This window comes from Eurytemora carolleeae, unplaced genomic scaffold (genome assembly GCF_000591075.1).
Source record: "Eurytemora carolleeae unplaced genomic scaffold, Eaff_2.0 scaffold68, whole genome shotgun sequence".
Lineage (NCBI taxonomy): Eukaryota > Metazoa > Arthropoda > Copepoda > Calanoida > Temoridae > Eurytemora > Eurytemora carolleeae.
In genome coordinates, this window is record NW_019396093.1 from 506,461 (window position 1) to 524,876 (window position 18,416).

Below are 18,416 nucleotides of genomic sequence, written 5' to 3' on the forward strand. Positions count from 1 at the left end.
ACCTTGTCCTGACAATTGATGCAACATTTCAAAGCAGGCTGAATCTCTTTGTGGATCCCACTGTTGACCAGAACTTGTTCAATATCGTTCGACATTTCAGTTTTAATGTTTGTGACAGACGATTTAAAGATTAATAATTCTTCCCATTTTAGACATAGTTTCTTTTCTAGAACTGATTATACCAGCACCAGAGGTCGGGCCTGGCCTCCCTCCTCCATCCCTCTATCTCAGCTTCGCACAGCACTTCAGTCTCCGTGAAACCTCCAATCTGTTCCGAGGCCGGTACGCTATTTAATCCCATTATAGACATTTTTAATGTGCATACTAAACATTAAAATAAGAAGACTTGAGAGGATTTTTTATTCACTGCAAGCGTAAAATTAAGATATTTGAGGTTTTATTATCATAAAATGTGTTTATAAGCCAATGGGTTCGTTACGGGATTAATATTTGATTCCTGAAAACTGTTTATATAGTGTATATAAATTAATTATTTAGCTAATATTTTCCAGGTTGTATGATTTAACTCTATAAAGTGTGTATGTGTGCCCTATTCGGAACCTTTTCATGATTGTGTATATAATGTACGTATAATCACAATAAATTTGATTTAAATTACTTGGAACAACTTTGTTGAAAGGATTTAAAAGAATTAAAATGAGAATTTGTAAAGTTTAAGCACTAACAAAGTAATGAATAGTAGAGAAAATGTCTCTAGAGCACCAGTTCGTGTGGTATATGCTTAAAGGGAAATCATCCATTCTAATCCGGTTTACACTTTAATAGATTTCTGATCGTGAATGGAAGAGCTGGACTTCAATGTTTTATTATGGTTTTATTATAAAGAGGAAATTGTAAGATTTCAACACTTTTCAAGCAACAAAAACGATGATATCTTCCATATAATTGGTCAGATGAAGGGTACTATTGTGATGGCCTACTTTCGTTTATGCATATGCAAGGATTTAGTAATTTGTAATTGTTATAAATATCATAGATCAATTTTACCAAATGTTCTGGGCAAGTTTCTATATATAAACCGTGGAAAATGAAGACGATATTAACGCAATTTTCTGAGTTTTTAATGTTGTTTTACTTTTACTTTTAATACTTTACCAATAGCTTTAAACCCACTTGTAGAGTAACATTGGCCATTGTACACTACAATTTCTTTTTACATGTTTACGTTTAGTTTTCTATATAAAGAAAACCTTGAGTCGTATTCCACAGTTTTATGAGTCCCACAGCACAGTATAGAACCAGTTTAGTATTTATTGAATAATTCCATATGTAATTTAAATCTGTGCACAGTTTACGACATGTTAGTTTATCTGGTTGAAAGGAAATGTTTTTATATCAATTTCTTTTTAGAGAAATGATTAAGGTGTTCTGCCTTAATAGCCCATTAATCACAGCTAACATCGATCGTAACGTATAGTAGAAATCCCACAAAATCAAATTTTCTAATCCCTTAATATTTGCAACCTGATTGTGTAAACATTTGATATTTTAAACTTAAATAATTTGCAATCTGACACAAAATCTATCAGAATTATCTAAATACTCCTTTTCACGATATAAGCAACAAGCACTTTGCCGGTTTGACAGGTGATATATAATTTATACATTGACATGATTGAACATTAAATTCTCGGCGGTTAACTTTATTTATTAAGATTTATCAAAATATTATTCTTTCCGTTCATTAAAGTCAACAGAACTTGGCCGGCCCCACTATGTTGCTATCAATCTAATATATTATAAAAGTCGATTATTTTCAGATCTTTCCGTTTCTTTTTAGCTTTCAGCTTAAAGGTTTTCTTCGTTTGTTGATAAAATCAAATTTAATTTGAGTCTTTGACACATACCCAAATTTTCCAATCCCTACTGCTTTCAGACACGTTTTAATCCAGGTACACACAACTTCTCAGATATCAATGTCATACGGACATACGCTCTTGAACTATCAATTCCAAACCAATGGGCACGATCTCGTCAGCTATCAATGTCAACACGGACATATAAGTATATATGTCATTTAATGAATTCAGGAATTTCCATAGAAATAGTTGGGTATTTAGTAAATAAAACAATCGTACAACGACGCAAAAAAAATAGAAAAGATCTACATTGGTGTGCAAAATTTAAATAAGGGAAGCTCTAGGAATCATTGAGTCTATACAATTATATTTTTTTTATTTCAGAATTGAATAAAACAAATTATGTTTATTTAAACAATTTCAAAATATTTTATAAATTTCTAACTGATAGGCTTAAACTCTTTAGGGTTACCTTACCTGACATAAGGTAACCCTAGAGAGTTTAAGCCCATCCAATATGAATTCGACATTCAAATACACAGGAGGGTGCTCGTAAGGTAACCCTAAAGAGTTTAAGCCTATCCAATATGAATTCGACATTCAAATACACAGGAGGGTGCTCGTAAGGTAACCCTAAAGAGTTTAAGCCTATCCAAATTCGACATTCAAATACACAGGAGGGTGCTCGGAAGGCTCTGCCTGATGCAGTGAAACATTATGGATACAGCTCTTGAGCCAATTCTCCTTGTATTATCTAGAAAGAAGAATAGTCTGAAATGATTGCGAAATAAACAAAATGATGGAAAACATACAACAGGCAAAGTAAACAAATGCATTAATTTAATCTCCAGATTACTTCTATAACTACTAGATAGTTGCTGGATACTCTACAGTGGTGGGCGATTACATCAACACAATGAAGACGAATTTTTTATTTGATTATTCATTTGCATTTTGCATGCTGTATAACTTATCATAAATCGAAATTAAATTGAAAGTCGTCTTTACTGTTTTGATATATCATATGCGAAGGCGATCTTCGTTATGATGAATACAAATCATTATCAATCGAGAGATTTTTTTAAAACACATGTTTACTATTTAAGTTACAGATCTAACATTTACATTTTTAAAGTACTTAAAAATGTATGTACCAACATGTGAGTTACATATTAATATTGGTCAAAAACAGTTTATTTTGATTTTTCACATTTATTGGCCTACTTTTTTTAATTAGTTTTAACCTGTCTAGCACCCTAACATTTAAAGTTAGAGGTCTTTTTTTCAATAAGCTGGCTTGAAAAAAGTAGGATGAGTGATCCATCCTTTATCTCGAATATAAGGAAAATTATAATTACCAGATAATAAGTAATAGCCTAGTCGGGATAGAGTGAAAGGTAAAAACTATCGGCCAGATTTGATTGAATTAAAAAATTTAAAACTGTCAGAAAATGATAATCATTCCATACCATTTTTAATCGATATTGTAGAATGACGAGACAAATTACATTTCATTTCCTACTTAGTTTGCTCACATAATGTTTGATGAGAAAAGATATACTTTTGCAGAACTTGTTTGTCACAAATTTACATAAGGTAAACTTGAGAAACATGTGATGCATTTATCTTCAAACTTTCAATGTGAACACTATACTTGGTATTTTTCGAATTATTTACCGTTTTCAAAGTTTAAAATTTGAATAAAAAACTTTTAAAAATCTAATTTTACAAAAATGCCATCTTTGCAAAAAGACTAAACCAAAAAGATAATACGGCCAATATTTAGAAAACTATTATATTTCAACTTTTAATCTGTGAGCATCTTCTCTTTGAAGAATATAAAACAAAAACAAACAAAAGTTTGCGGATTTACTAACATTTTTTCGAGCAACTTTAGACTTTTACAAAAGTCGAGTACTTTTGAAAACATATTTTTGTAATTTTGAGCATCCATAAACCTTTTCTGGGGTCATGTGAGGTGGTGACATGGAAACGCCTCAACACGGAAACGACTCAACACGGAAACAGATCAAAAATTATTTTTGAGGCATTTCCGTTTTTTTTAGAAATTCGAGGAAATCCCTCAAAAGTTCAGAATTGTTGAGGGATTTCCGAATATTTTGTATCCGTTTCCCAATATTTAGAGTTGAATGGTTTCCTCTTTTTTTTGATCAATTTCCTCATATTTTTAGGTCAGGTTACTCTGTTGTGTGTGTATTGTTCGGCCATCGGGAAAGAATCGTCTGGGGATAATAAACACCCCTTTCAAAATCCTAACCGGCCTATTATCCGGATTTGTCTAGCGTGTTGCTGTTATCTGTCAACAACTGTTTAACTGTTCAACCACAATGGTGTTACCATACAAAAGAAAAAAAAAACAGAGTTCTACTCACGCAAAACTAGAACGAGCTGGTTATGTCCTGGCTGTATCGGAATATATTCTGCAAAGATTTGACTTTGACTTTACAATTAAAAAATGAATTGGTTAAATGCACTGAAAACTTCAGTTCTGTTAATGTACAGACCCGATTTTTAAGCAGCTATAGAATAAGTAGTATACACTGCACAGTTTACAAGATACATCACCTTTCTTTCACTGTAGGATTATAAGATGTGAATAAATTCCTATCTCTATTGGTTCTGAATAATCACAAAGCACGTGAGTGAGCTCTGATTGGATTAGATGTTGCCGTAAAGTTATAATAAGGGTGAAATTAAGCTTATTCGGGACGGTATAACAAATGAATCATTCTCTTGATATGTATTTTATAACAAATCTTCAAATTTAAGTAATAATGCCATCAAAAGGAGGGTAACTAATTTTAAAGTGCAGGCTCAGCACTGCAAACTAGACAGAAGGAGAAGGTCAAATTCACGCAGGATTTCTGTTATGACTTTGTGACATCGTAGCTCCCCTAGTTTTGATTTTATGTACATGAGAATAACAAATTTATCCAGTCACATATTAAAATGCCAGGAAAATTTTAATCAAAGACATTTAAATCACCGTGAATCAAATAACCTTAATTTTCTTAGTTTTTCTCTCCTCCAGGAAAAATGAAAAACGTGTTTTCGATTTTTTTTATTTCATAAACGGCTTTCATCCCGATATTTTTGCAAACTGGGGTGACTTTGCAATAAAAAAAGGTTACAATATTAGGTTGCAAATATATAAGGTTTGAGAGATAAAAAAGATTGTAGCATAGCTGCCGTATTGGGAGTGAAGACATCGCATGAAATGTAGTTTCCTTTAGTGAAAATATGCTATATTTAGTGTTTTCAATCAAAACTTCTTTTATTGAAGATTGAGAGGAACAAAATGTTTTGAATAAATTTGATTTCTTACATTTCTCTCAATTTATATAGAGGAGCTACGAGGTCACAAAGTTGTTTCAGTAATGTCACATAAATTTAATCTTCTCTTTCTGTCTAGTTCAGAGTCCATGAGGTCACAAAGTTATTTCAGTAATGTCACCTAAATTTATTCTTCTCTTTCTGTCTAGTTTAGAGTCCATGAGGTCACAAAGTTGTTTCAGTAATGTCACAGAAATTGAACCTTCTCTTTCTGTCTAGTTTAGAGTCAATGATGATTCGGAGATTTTCTGATTCTAATTTCTGGTTGAGTGTTCCTCTAGGTTTGATCCTATTCTTCAAACAGCATAATCCGTCCAACCTATACACTGTAGGGCCTTCTCAAACTAAAACTTAGATTGGATTAAATTTTTATGAATCAAACTCTTCACACACACACACACACACACTCGCGGACACAAACATCACAGGCACGCAGCTGGAGAAAATAAACTAAGTGTTTGCCACAAACTCAAATTTAGCAATCTTTCTTGAAGTTGTAAGCCTTTAAAGGGAGTGTTCGCGAAAAATGAAAGGGGGTATAGGCTTAATGCGATAAAAAAGCGCTTTTGATCGCTACTAATATTACTTCTATCTGTTGCGTCTATAAGAAGGAAATTGTTAAAGACGTCTCATACCGAAGAACGTAGCGACCATACAAATTGAGAAAATTACAACATACGGCTTAGACCGTAAAAAAATCAATTTAATTTCAAACAAATCATTCAGATATTACAACCTATAGTCATCGATTATCTTTCGCCACATTTATATATAGTTGATTTTTCATAATATGTTTTAATTGTTATGATCTGAGAGTTACTTATAAAAACATTTATTCCTGTTTCGAGGATTTTTGGTAATGAAGACGACATTTCCATATTTTCCAGGAATGTTCGAAAAAAAGTTGTAAGCTAAATATTATTTTAAAAAACAAAATCAAAACTAGTATGAAATATCAAATATATACAAATGTGGCGAAAGATAATCGATGACTAAAGGTTGTAATATCTGAATGATTTGTTTGAAATTAAATTGATTTTTTTACGGACTAAGTCGTATGTTGCAATTTTCTCAATTTGTATGGACTCCATGTTATTCGGTATGAGACGTCTTTAACAATTTTCTCCTTATAGACGCAACAGATAGAAGTAATATTAGTAGCGATCAAAAGCGCTTTTTTATCGCATTAAGCCTATACCCCCTTACATTTTTCGCGAACACTCCCTTTAATATTTAAAAATTGAATTATTTTGATCTAATAAAATTCAAAGTTTGAAATATCAAAGGTCTTCGATATTGGGTATCAAAATTTAGTTTTGTGGCAAAATCGTTGTTTCTTTAAAAGATCCCTGAAAATGTCTTTCTAATTTCATTTTAATTATGAAACTTGATCACCCTTTTTTAACAGTCAATCTGAAGTCTAACTTTAAATATGCAGCCTTTTTCCTTTCGTGCATTTTTGTCCATTTGCCTAAATATTTCTTTATTTGCGAGTTTGCATATTTTTAACAATGTTAAGATAATCCTAATGAAAATGCGCAAAAACATGGAAAAACTGTGGAAAAGTCGAGAGATAATGCAGATATTCTGTTGTTCAAGTAAAAGATCTTTAATTGCATGTAAAAAGCTGAAACATAAGTTTTAAATTAGTTAAGTTAAGAATTTTAAAGATGGAAAAATGTATTTCATGAGTCCCAAAATATTGAATAAACCCTTTCATATATTTAAATTAGGATATTTTATTCAAAGAACTTAATTGGCGTAAACTAGTTCTTCAAAGAATAACAAAAATAGAGTTTTGAGGTTATCCTTTCTTATAATATTTCGAAAAATAAAAAATATCTATCTTATGGATGCAAAAGAATATTAATTTTGTTAAAGGTTGAAACTAGTTCTCCAGCAGTCCAAATACGTCACAGCAGTGTACGGAAACCCTTTTGCCCCCTCCTTGTATTCAATTCTCCTTGAGTCTAGAGCCCGAAATTTAAAAGAGTATCGTTGAACGAAACTCTCGAGTTTCCTTTTAGGGGTCTTAACATTTTGTAGATTTTGATTTAAGAAATTCGAAAAAATGGAGAATATGAAGAAACTAAATAAAAAAATATTTCACAACAAAAATATTGATATCCACAAAACTGCCAAACTCCATTCGTAAAACCCGGGTTTTAAAACTGGTTTCCATAACGATACCCTGTCTTAAGTTTTGGGCTTAGGGAACATACTGTATTAATGTACTCTACTGCATATAATTTGTGAACATTTACATGATTTGTACACTTTGAACTCCCTTTCAGGCTGAAAGGGACTGAAAAAATTCATACCGAGAGATTCTTTAAATTCCCCTCTAATATATATTCTATTCTCCATGGGTAGATACCCTCATTTGTATAGCTAAATATTGAGTGCCGGGAGACCTAAGGTTACAGTGTACACTGTACTCTCCGTGCTAATGCACACTCGCGCGGTTTCTTGGCTCTTAATTTTCTACGAAATCCTTCATCAAACAAAGGTTTAAAGGGTATCGTTGTGAATCGGATATGACACTCTATAAATGGAAGGTCAATTGAAATCACGCTTAAAGTCCCTTTAAGCAAAAATAAACACTTTTTTAACGTTCGCAATAGGTTGGTTTCTTTTTATCCAGAATGTTCGAAAATCCACCCAGAGGCCGTTCCTTCCATAGACTACATTGGTCGACAACTTGACCTTTCTCCTATATTGGTCGTCAAATGTACGGGGAAATATCTATCTATCAGATAAGAATTTAGCATGAGACATCTAGCGACTAACACATCGTCCCCCAAAGTACGTGAACTGCACGTCCACTTTCTATGGAGAGAACGGGCTCAGCAAATGTATTCTCTGAATTTACCAATAAAAACAGAAAAGTCTGCAAATAATGTACAACGGAAAATTCACACAGATAGTAAAGCAACAATAAAAAGTTAAAATTATTCTTTGAGCCTAAATTACACTTTAGAGACACATTGTGTATAATTTTGTTAGTAATTTAAGATAAAATTGTCAAAGAAAATCCATTTTTCAGACAGACAAATAGTGTTGGTGCAAAAAGTAGATAAAAGGATGAAGAAATAAAAAAGTGCTTGTTTAGAAAGAGAGAAAATGAAGATTTAACCTCGGTATTTACAAGCTCCAGGATACTGCAGAGGATGAGGCAAGTAAACCTAATTTAAACTTTCACAAAATGTTTACATTTTTAAAATTACAGAGAACACACCACCACCCGGGTCAGACCAGCCTTAAACAAGTTGGAGGCATTGTTTTCATTCAAATATATCATACAAGTGGAGTACCCGGCTTTGCCCGTCCCCGTGGAATCTAAAAATGATTTTTGAAAAAAAATAATTTCAAAGTATTTTAACCTGTGTTACCAACCGGGTTCCGGGTTTTCTAAACAAATTTTAGCTAATTCGATCCAGCCTTTTGCACACATATATATTATATATATACATGAGCGAAGAGCTTTATTTTATTATATAGATTTAAAAGCCGACCACCTAAATTTCAAAGGAATAGAGTCACTGCCAGAAACTTTTAATCTTTGACACAGCATGGTATAAACCTTTGATATTCTAAACTTAGATTATGCGATCTATTTGAAAAATATCAACTAATCTTGAAGAGACTATAGAGACGGCTATTTTAAAATAAAGAATTCACAATTAAAAGTAATTAGTATTCAGATATAGGTTAAGAATTTTTTTAAAAGTTATCCTTGACCAATTGTGTTATTCTTGATAAGACAGAAATTTAAAGGGTATCGTTCCGAATCGGACATGCCACTCTATAACCAAATGGCCGGAAAATTCTTGAAATTGCGTCTCTTTGATTTTAATACCTGAATATTCAATAATTGTAGTATTTATTTTATTGTAGAACAATTCTGTCAATAACTTTTATTTCTAAAAGTTTTCTGAAATTCTAGATTCTTGAAATGTTTTGTTGTAGAATTAAATAAGAAAATATAGAAGATACAAGTTCGAAGTATTTCAAAACAACTTTTAAAACTAAAAACTACATTTTATCATAAAAACAAGATATCATTTTAATATGCTAAATATGCGTACAAAAAATTATAGGAATGATGAATAAGATAAAATATGCTTTTTTTAAGGTTTCTTGTTCTGATTTGCTTGTTATCAAGTTTAATAGGGCCAAGTAGATCGGACTGGGCGAATTCCTGCCACCATTGTGAATGCAAGGTAAAAATCTGCGAACAATTTTTCAAACGAATATCAAAGAATTATACCATAGGATTGCATCAAAAAGTTGTAAGTTAGAAAATTAGAGTTACGGCCAGTATAATTAGTTCCAATTGTGAGTCTGACTTTGTGCCTTTTTTCATAGATTTTCATTTTCCGTTTACAAGAATTTCCCATATATTGGCTTCGGCTATTTTGGGTCAAAATGAAGAATATAATGTGAAAATTGAAGAGGTTCCTATATAAAAAAAGATTGAATATTTGTGAGGAATTATATTCATTGTAAAGGCTCCTCACCGCCCCCCCCCCCCTCTATTAAAATATGTCAAAAAAAATAAACATGAAGGATATTTACTAGATTCATGATAATTTGCTGTAAAACTTAAGTTGTAATATCAGAAAGCAAGTTTGCCGCAGTATTTAAGAATTGAGAAAGAGTTTTCCCAGAAACATTTCAAACCCACAATGACAAAATCAACTTTAAAAAAAACTTTAAAAAGGATAGAAACTGTTCAATATTTATCATTTTCATTAATAAATTATATGATTACGTTTGACTTATGATAATAAAATATGAATTTCGATAAAATGTTTAACATTGACTGTCCCAAAATGCGTGAAAATTAAATTGCGACTTTACATCGATTATACTATTTTTTTATTTTGAACAATTATCAAAAAAAATCTTGACCATATAACAACCAAAATGTTCAGATTTTAATTAATTAAAAATCACGAGACGTAATATTGTTAAATACAATCACTATTTTTAAAATTGCAAAATCAAAGACCATATCAACGTTGTAATCTAATGCCCATGTTACTTGTGAAACTGTGTACAAGAATTTTTTAAATCCTAAATTAGCAAATGCGTTCTGACAGCGTAGTCTCTGCACGTCTTGCCTATGGCTGGGCGCCGATCGTTCTTTCACGAGAAGGAGCAGAACCAAACTATTTCAAAAAAGAAGGAAAACGCCCAGCTCATGGCTGCAGCGTCGTATCTGGGGAAAGATCATTCTTTCTCGGGATGAACGGAAAGAACGAGTAGGAAAACACCCAGTCCTAGTCCCGTGTCTGGGCAGGCAAAGAATTTGGAGGTTTTTATGATTTATTCAGTTTTGCGAACATGTCCTAAATTGCGAGCATGCCGTTTAAGAAAATTAGTTAAAAATGTGTTGTTTAGTGGATGGGGGGTAAGAAGGTTGCAAACTGTAGTAGTGCTGGACTAACTCAAGTTCCAACAAATCTAAACAAAGAAATCCAGGTCAGTCAACAAACATTCCTTTATTAAAGCTGTCATTTTCAGATTAAATTATATATTTCTAAAACTTAGGTATATGTCAGTTAAACAAATCTTTTTCGATAATCATAGTGTGTGATCTATAAAAATTTGAATCAGGAAGACGACTGTATGATTCAATCTATGTTTTATCAAGGCTATATAATAAGGTTGCTTACTCTCGGGCGCGCCAATACGCGCCAATGTACTGAAAATTTTGTCTTCTTGGCATGGATAGATAGAATTTGCATGTGCTGTCACTCTCGCGGTGATGTCATATACGGATGTTATCTATCTACGCTTAGGAGACGACATTTCCCGTCCATTGGAGCGCATCGAGAGTAAGCAACCTTATTATACAACCTTGGATTTTATATAGTCTAGCTAACGAGAAACACTGAAATTGTGCATTGCTATTTGTTATACATAGACTTATTAAGTTGGTTTTCAAGTTTCTGGTATAATTTATAATGAATAATATTACAATATCAGAGACCTATAATCCTAATCATCTTAATTGATAATCTAGCAGGACTATGATACCGTAAAAACCAAATTAACAAAAAAATCCTTATACCCTAATTTTAAAACTATTATAAGTTTTCTTACTTTTAACTTATTTGATATTTTAATTTTAGTATGTTCATCAGAGATTTGTAAATAATAATACAGCAATTTCCAGAAAACTCTGGACTAATTGTTGGCAAATTCGAACAATAAAACGAAGCGGAAAATCACTTCATAAATTTGTTAATCATCATTGTAGGTTCACAACCTTAAATTCTGGGTTTTTTAAAAAGATATTGATCAATATTTTCAATTAAAATCATTTTGTTCGTGTATCTTATCTAGTTCATTTTATTATGGTACAAATCGTTCTAATATGAAAACTATCTTGAAAATGAAATCTTTATTTTTCAGGTTCTCATTCTCGACAATAACACTATAACAAGGAAAAAAAACACAAATTCAATAAATATTAAAACAAAATATAAATTTTTAACATACTTCCGAAATGTTCAAGCAATGATTAAATTTTTACATTTTTTCGCAATGTCGCATGTTTTACGTTAAAAATAAACACCTTAATAAAAATAAGATTTTAACATACCTTGATTCTTTTCTTTTTTTGCAATGTCACATGGTTTTTGTTAAACATTTCTTAAAATGGTTGTGTTTGATTAGGCTAGGAGAGAACGTATTCCAAGATAGTCTACCAAACCTTCAGAAAATATTTATCCGTCACGCAGGGTTGAGAACTATCCATCCTACTGCGTTCTATAATCTTAAAATACTAATCGAGGCAGGATGTGAAATACATTTTTTTCAATTCTTCTTTTTTGTATATTATCTAAACTTTTCGTTTATTAACTTCAGTTATCTCTTTTGAAAATATGTTTTTAAGTTATTATCTAAACAATCCGTTTATGAACTTAAATTATTTTTTCTAAAAATAGATTTTATAGTTATTATCAAAACATTCTTTTTATAAACTTCCATTATCTCTTTTTTGAAAATATACAGATTTTGTTTATAAACTTCTGTAAAATTAAGACTCAATTAGCTTTTAGTGCATAAAAAAATACGTTTTTTACGAAACAAACGCACTAATCTTTTTTAGGATTTTCTGTTAAAATTTGTTTATTCTGTAGTAATCTTAATTTAGATGCGTTATTTCTGATCTTTATGTTTTAAGACTCCAGTGTAACTTTCATTTGGCGATAACGAGTTTTAAAGAAGCTTTTGTATTAATTTTTAAGATGCAGAAGAGAATCCTTTAAACATTTGTCTAACGTGTCTTCTAGTAGAAAACTATACACTTCATCCAAATTATGTCACATTGTTCTCGAACTCCTAAGCTAAGAAAACAGAATTATCCAATTATGTCAGTTTAACATTTTTTCATCTTCTGTGATTCCCGCCAAATATAAGAATGAATTTTAATTAAGTACAGTTTAATGAATCCTAGTAAATAAAAAATGCCACTCTTAAAGAGAGTGTTCGCGAAAAATGAAAGAAAGGTATAGGCTTACGGCGAAAAATAAGCGCTTTTGATCGCTGCTAATCTTTCTTCTATCTGATGCGCCTATAAGGAAGAATTTGTTAAAAACGACTTATAGTAAAGAACATAACGTCCATACAAAGTAAGAAAGTTGCAACATACGGCTCGGATTGTAAAAAAATTCATTTTATTTCAAACAAACCATTCAGATATTAAAACCTACAGTCATCGATTATTTTTCGACGCGTTTCTTTATAGTTAACATTTCATAATATTTTTTCATTTTTTATGCACTTAAAACGCCGAAATAGTTGGCCGCCAGGTGTCTCTGCTCTCGATGCTTTGAATGATTTCACGTGGCAGAGACACCTAGCGGAAAAAACGTCGGTTTAAGGGCATTGCATATAAACAAATAACAAATATTATGAAATATTAACTATATTCGAATGCGTCGAAAAATAGTCGATGTCTAAAGATTTTAATATTTAAATGATTTGTTTGAAAGTAAATTGATTTTTCTACGATATTAGTCGTATGTTGCAACTTTCTCAATTGTATGGACACTATATTTCTTCGGTATGAGTCGTTTTTAACAATTTTCACCTTATAGACGCAACAGATGGAAGTAAGATTAGTAGCGATCAAAAGCGATTATTTATCGCCGGCCGTAAGCCTATACCCCCTTTCATTTTTCGCGAACAATCCCTTTAAAATTAAGTTTAGGCCTAACATTCTGAAATATTTGAGAACGGTATCTTTTGAATTTCTTCCTTCTTTTGATGTTTGGCTGGAAATTGGAAGATTGATACAGAATTTAGGAAGTAATATCTTGGAAGGAAATTACAAAAGATCAAATGTTTAAAACCATGTACGGTGCACACTACAGTAAAATGAAATGTTAATAACTATTTTTAGCAGTTTGATTTTGGTTCGTATAAGTGTTATAAAGTTTTTAGACAGAAATTTTCTCTTTATCGAGAAGGTTCAATCCTTTTCAGATTTAATTTTGTCCCGAGCTTTAGCAAGGGACAAAATATAATCATAAAAGGCGAGAACCTGCAAGATACAGAGAAAATTTAAGTCCAAAATAAAAGTTTTATATGTAATTGATTTATGAAACGTTTGTGTACTTGTGTTATTTCAATGGCTATTTCTAGATCAAATAAGATTTGAAACAAAGCAGAAGTCAAGTAAAGTTAATTCCAATTTTATTTTCATTTAATTGAAAAAAATATATAGCACGTTTATTATAAAATTCCCGATGAAGTTAGGAAGAACGATAATTACACAATAGTTTCATAAAACATATTTCTTATTCAATTCAATAAGGTTAACAGTTTCATCTTTATGTTTTTCTCTATCACCCCTTGGCTACAACTCAACAACAAGTTCTAGAAATCGGGGTTAAATGTTAGAAATATTTACAATTTGAAGAAATATTTTTATTTTCATTCAAACTTGTTCAATCCATCACATTCTTATCCGGACTAGGTTGACTTAAGCTACAACAGTATAACAAAACTGGACAAAAAAACATTTGATGGAAATGGAAGACTGAAAATGGTTTCTTTTGCAAACAATCCGATTCAGGTGAATGAAAAAAATAAAAGTCAATCCTCTAAAATGGGAAACTTAAGATATTCTAAAGTTTAACAGCTTACAAAGGAATTGAGTCTTTTTCACAAACTATGATTTTCTAATCTCTATATCTTTGTAATCCAATGCCGTAGACCTTAGATATTTCAAACTATGAATTCTGTTAGATGAAAAAATCTAAGTTTGAAATATCAACGGTTTACACCATCAGGTGGAAAAAATATAGGTATTAGAAAATCAGAGTTTGTTACAACGACTCAATTCCTTTTACATGACTCTTCATGCACGTAGGTACAGATGGAAATGCCGGATTCACAAAAGTACTCTTAAAAGCTTTTTTTGAATGAACTAGTTATCCATGTTTACAACTTGAAAACTTATTATGTTCAATTATAGTTACTTCACAAAATTAACTTGCGCATTTGTACTGCAGAAAAAACATATAAAATTCTCAGAATTAAACACTGGTAAACCTAGAAAAACAACAATATCCTCCACAATAGTCATCAGATAAAGATTTCAAGGGTACCGTTGTGAATCTGAATTGGTATCTTTGCATGGAGGGTCACTTAAAATGTAGCTTACAGTCCCTTTAACAGACAAACAAAAGTATTTTCAAGCACGCTCTTTTTTTAGACAATGTTTGATTGAAGCATTGTTCAAGTTGTACAACTTATAGAAATTAAAAAGTATAATTTTACAGAAAAGTTTAAGAATTTGTCAAAAGTATATAAATATTTAGGTTCTTGAAAGTTTTCAGTTTCCTGTACTACCTCACCTGAAAACTATAGATTTTTCATTTTGCCAAATTAACGCTATTCAGGTATACCAATCCTTTTTTAATTTTATATTTTGTAATTTTTCTTCTTCTTTTTATATCTTGTTATTTCCTAATCAATCCATTTTTTCCAAAATTTTACCTTATAACTTTTCCAACCAAGAAAAATGTAGTTTGGTTGAAAAGCTCATAGTGACATTATATTCCATTTATTTGAATGACTAGCAAAATTTAAAACTGCACTAAAATGTTATTGAGTTCCACAAGATAAAATAAAAACTTAAGATAAAGAGACAGTATGATTTCCGTTAGCTCATGGCAGAGGCTCTTATTTCTTAAATAGATAGTTTTAACCCGTTAACTAACTAGAACGACTTGTCATTTCGTCCAGGACCCCCCCCCCCCGGGAAATTCGCAACTGGCAATCCGGATTCCGTTTTCCCGTGTTAGACTTATATTCTATTGTATATTTATTGTTGTCAATAATTATAGATTATTTACAATTATCTAAACAATTTGAACATTTTATGTATTTTCAAGCAACAAAACAATCCCTTTAATATTGTCTGTTTTTGTGACACAACTAATTCTTGTATTTGTAATACTATTGAGGAATATATTTAAACTTTTATTACATTTTAAACTCAGTTACAGCAAGTAATTGAAGCAAAGAAAGTTTTGTTCCATTTCCTTTCTGAGACAATATCTATTTAGTGAACTAATTTCTAGCCGGGGTTGCATTCATTTTATTCATTATTCAATAATTTAACCTGCAGGGTTGGTGGTCTTAGAAACTTTATTTCATTTATACATTTGCTTTGCTAATCCGTGTGGGACTGTGGGTGTTTGTATCCACTAAACGTCAAAACGGCTGAACTGACAGAGCCCAGATTATGTGTGGGACCTCACGTGACCCCCGGGAAGGTTTATGGATGATCAAAGTTCCAAAACGTAGCTTCCAACAAAATTTGATTTTCATTAAATTTTAAAAATCTACAATTTTTTTAATTGCGAACTTTTCTATATTGTCTTTCATTTTATACTAAGAAAAAATGTTTCAAATGGCAGATGGGCGCGAAGCGCCCTAAAAGCCTAAAAGAATAAATGTACATTCACTGTTATCTTGCCAGGTTACATTTTTTGCATAAAACGGGCTGGGTCGACTTTACATTGGGTAATTCAGACTGGATAGTACGGCTGATTAAATATACACTATACATACAGTCACGCACCCCTTACTCTTTAGTAAAAGTAAATTCAACTTAAAGTCTGACTGCGTCAACCTTGTTGCACCGGCTAGTCCTATTGAGTGTCTGCTTTATTTACCCAATGTCAGGGCGATATAGTACAAACTGGGACCGGAAAGGTTGACCCGGCTCAGAAATTCAAATGTACTACGGCTGCCCGTGCAGTACATGCTTTCCAGCAAGTATCCTCCCCCAAAGTAGGAGTTTTAAACGTCGAATTTGCGCTCAAACTCCGGATTTACAGATCTTTAAGAAGTGTAATATGTCTCAAATGAATCCGAAAGAAGTTTTCCAGAACATTGCATACTCAGTTCAACTACCTTACATAGCCGGTCACTCCCTTTAAAGAACAGTTATAACCGTAAATAACAACTGGAAATAAAAAGAACAAACGATTACATTATTATTTTAAATGTCGTTAATTTTAATACTGAAATTAATGATTATTTATAATTCTACTTTACAGTGAAGTTTACTTTATCAACGGTTCCCAAAACCAATTTTGGTCGAGGGACCCCGTGGTTAAGTAAAATTTTAATTTCCCGAAAAAGTACCTGTACACAATTTCATAGTCTTTTGGGATAAAAACGAGCAAATTTGTTCCTGAAAACTTCGCAGAACGGGTACATGACTCTCCCTTTTTTGGGGGAATCATAGCTGTCTGTAATGTTGGTGTCGAAAAGACGGTAAAATGCATAATTAAATAGAAATATACTTCACGTAAGAATTATATTTTAACTCATTAACTAAATATTGTGCCCAACCCATATTGTGTAAAAGTTAAAATAATACTACATAGGAAAAAATCAAAAAAGCTATTTCTTTAAGCAATATTCTAATTTAATGCGGCAACGAAGAATAAGCGCACTTCTCCCCAATATTACATTTGCCATGCAAATATGATGCAAAAACGTGCATGCATAGTATAAACATAGAAATATTTGTATAAGAAATTAATGCATATATGAAGAAGTTTTGCATAAAAATATTGCAGATATGTTTGTTTAGACTTCTGCTTTTGGTAATCTGGGAAACAGCATTGAGGCCATTAAACTTCAAGGAAATAAACTGAAGGGATTACAGGTGATAGATAGATAGATAGATAGATAGATAGATAGATAGACAGATAGATAGATAGATAGATAGATAGATAGATAGATAGATAGATAGATAGATAGATAGATAGATAGATAGATAGATAGATAGATAGATAGATAGGTGAACAAATGGGTGAACAATGTCTTTAGAGCGGGAAAAGCCAGGCGGTCATAAGCCACATCAATTTTTTTCCATGCCACAAATCATAGCTTTTTTGTCCTCCAGCAGCCATAATCCACAACTGTTCGGTCTTCCCTGCCACAACACTTGAATCTACCTGGTAATTGTTAAGTTTTCAAGTGGTAAATTTTAAAAATCCAATCACGTCATGCAAAAGATATATATATAAAGATCATTATTTTTAAGTTTTAAATTGAAATAATGATGATTCCTCTTAATGTGAAGTGCTATACTTAACTAAACTCAATCTTTCCTCTTAAATGGTTTATTTTTTAAAACATTTTTCGAACAATAAAAATTATGCACAATGACTTACTCTTAAAGTTCAAAGTGCAAGAAAATTAGAAAATAGATTTTTTTGTGAACATCTGTAAAGCTCTGCAGGTAATGACAAATATTTTGATTTTTCTCATCTTTTCTTATTCTTTAAAATACTCCAATGATGTAAAATCTTCTTTGTAAAATGTAATGCAGTTTATCAACTGAATACACAATTCATTGATCTTTAACTTATATTATACATCTTTCGCGTAATGCAGTTGTATTTTTAAAAAATCGCAATTTCAAAACACTAAATTTATCCCCTTTAAAAACGTAGTAATTGCCAGAAGACTCAAAATTTGTGACATGGAAGACCGGACAGTTGTTGCTTATGGCTGCCGGAAGACAAAAAAGCTATTATGTGGCATAGAAGGGGAAAATGTTGTGGCTTATGACCGTCTGCCTTTCCCCGCTCGTCTTTAAAATAAACTTAAAACCAAGTTTATTGTGAACAAGGAAAGTAGCACTATACTTTAAAGACATAACTAAAGTTTAAACCGTTCCAAATTTAAAGTTGA

The 18,416-nt window shown here is 31.5% G+C and overlaps 1 protein-coding gene across 1 annotated transcript; it reads left to right on the forward strand.

Annotated features, from left to right (window-relative positions):
* Positions 1-137: 137 nt before the first annotated feature.
* Positions 138-17,382, forward strand: LOC111694704 (leucine-rich repeat-containing protein 26; the record flags this gene model as incomplete). Its single annotated transcript, XM_023463693.1, has 9 exons — positions 138-282; positions 8,287-8,349; positions 9,310-9,397; positions 10,581-10,661; positions 11,598-11,629; positions 11,862-11,979; positions 14,170-14,268; positions 15,017-15,097; positions 17,308-17,382. Coding segments are annotated over exons 2-9 (579 nt in total), but the record flags the coding sequence as incomplete, so codon positions are not given.
* Between the last annotated feature and the right edge of the window lie 1,034 nt (positions 17,383-18,416).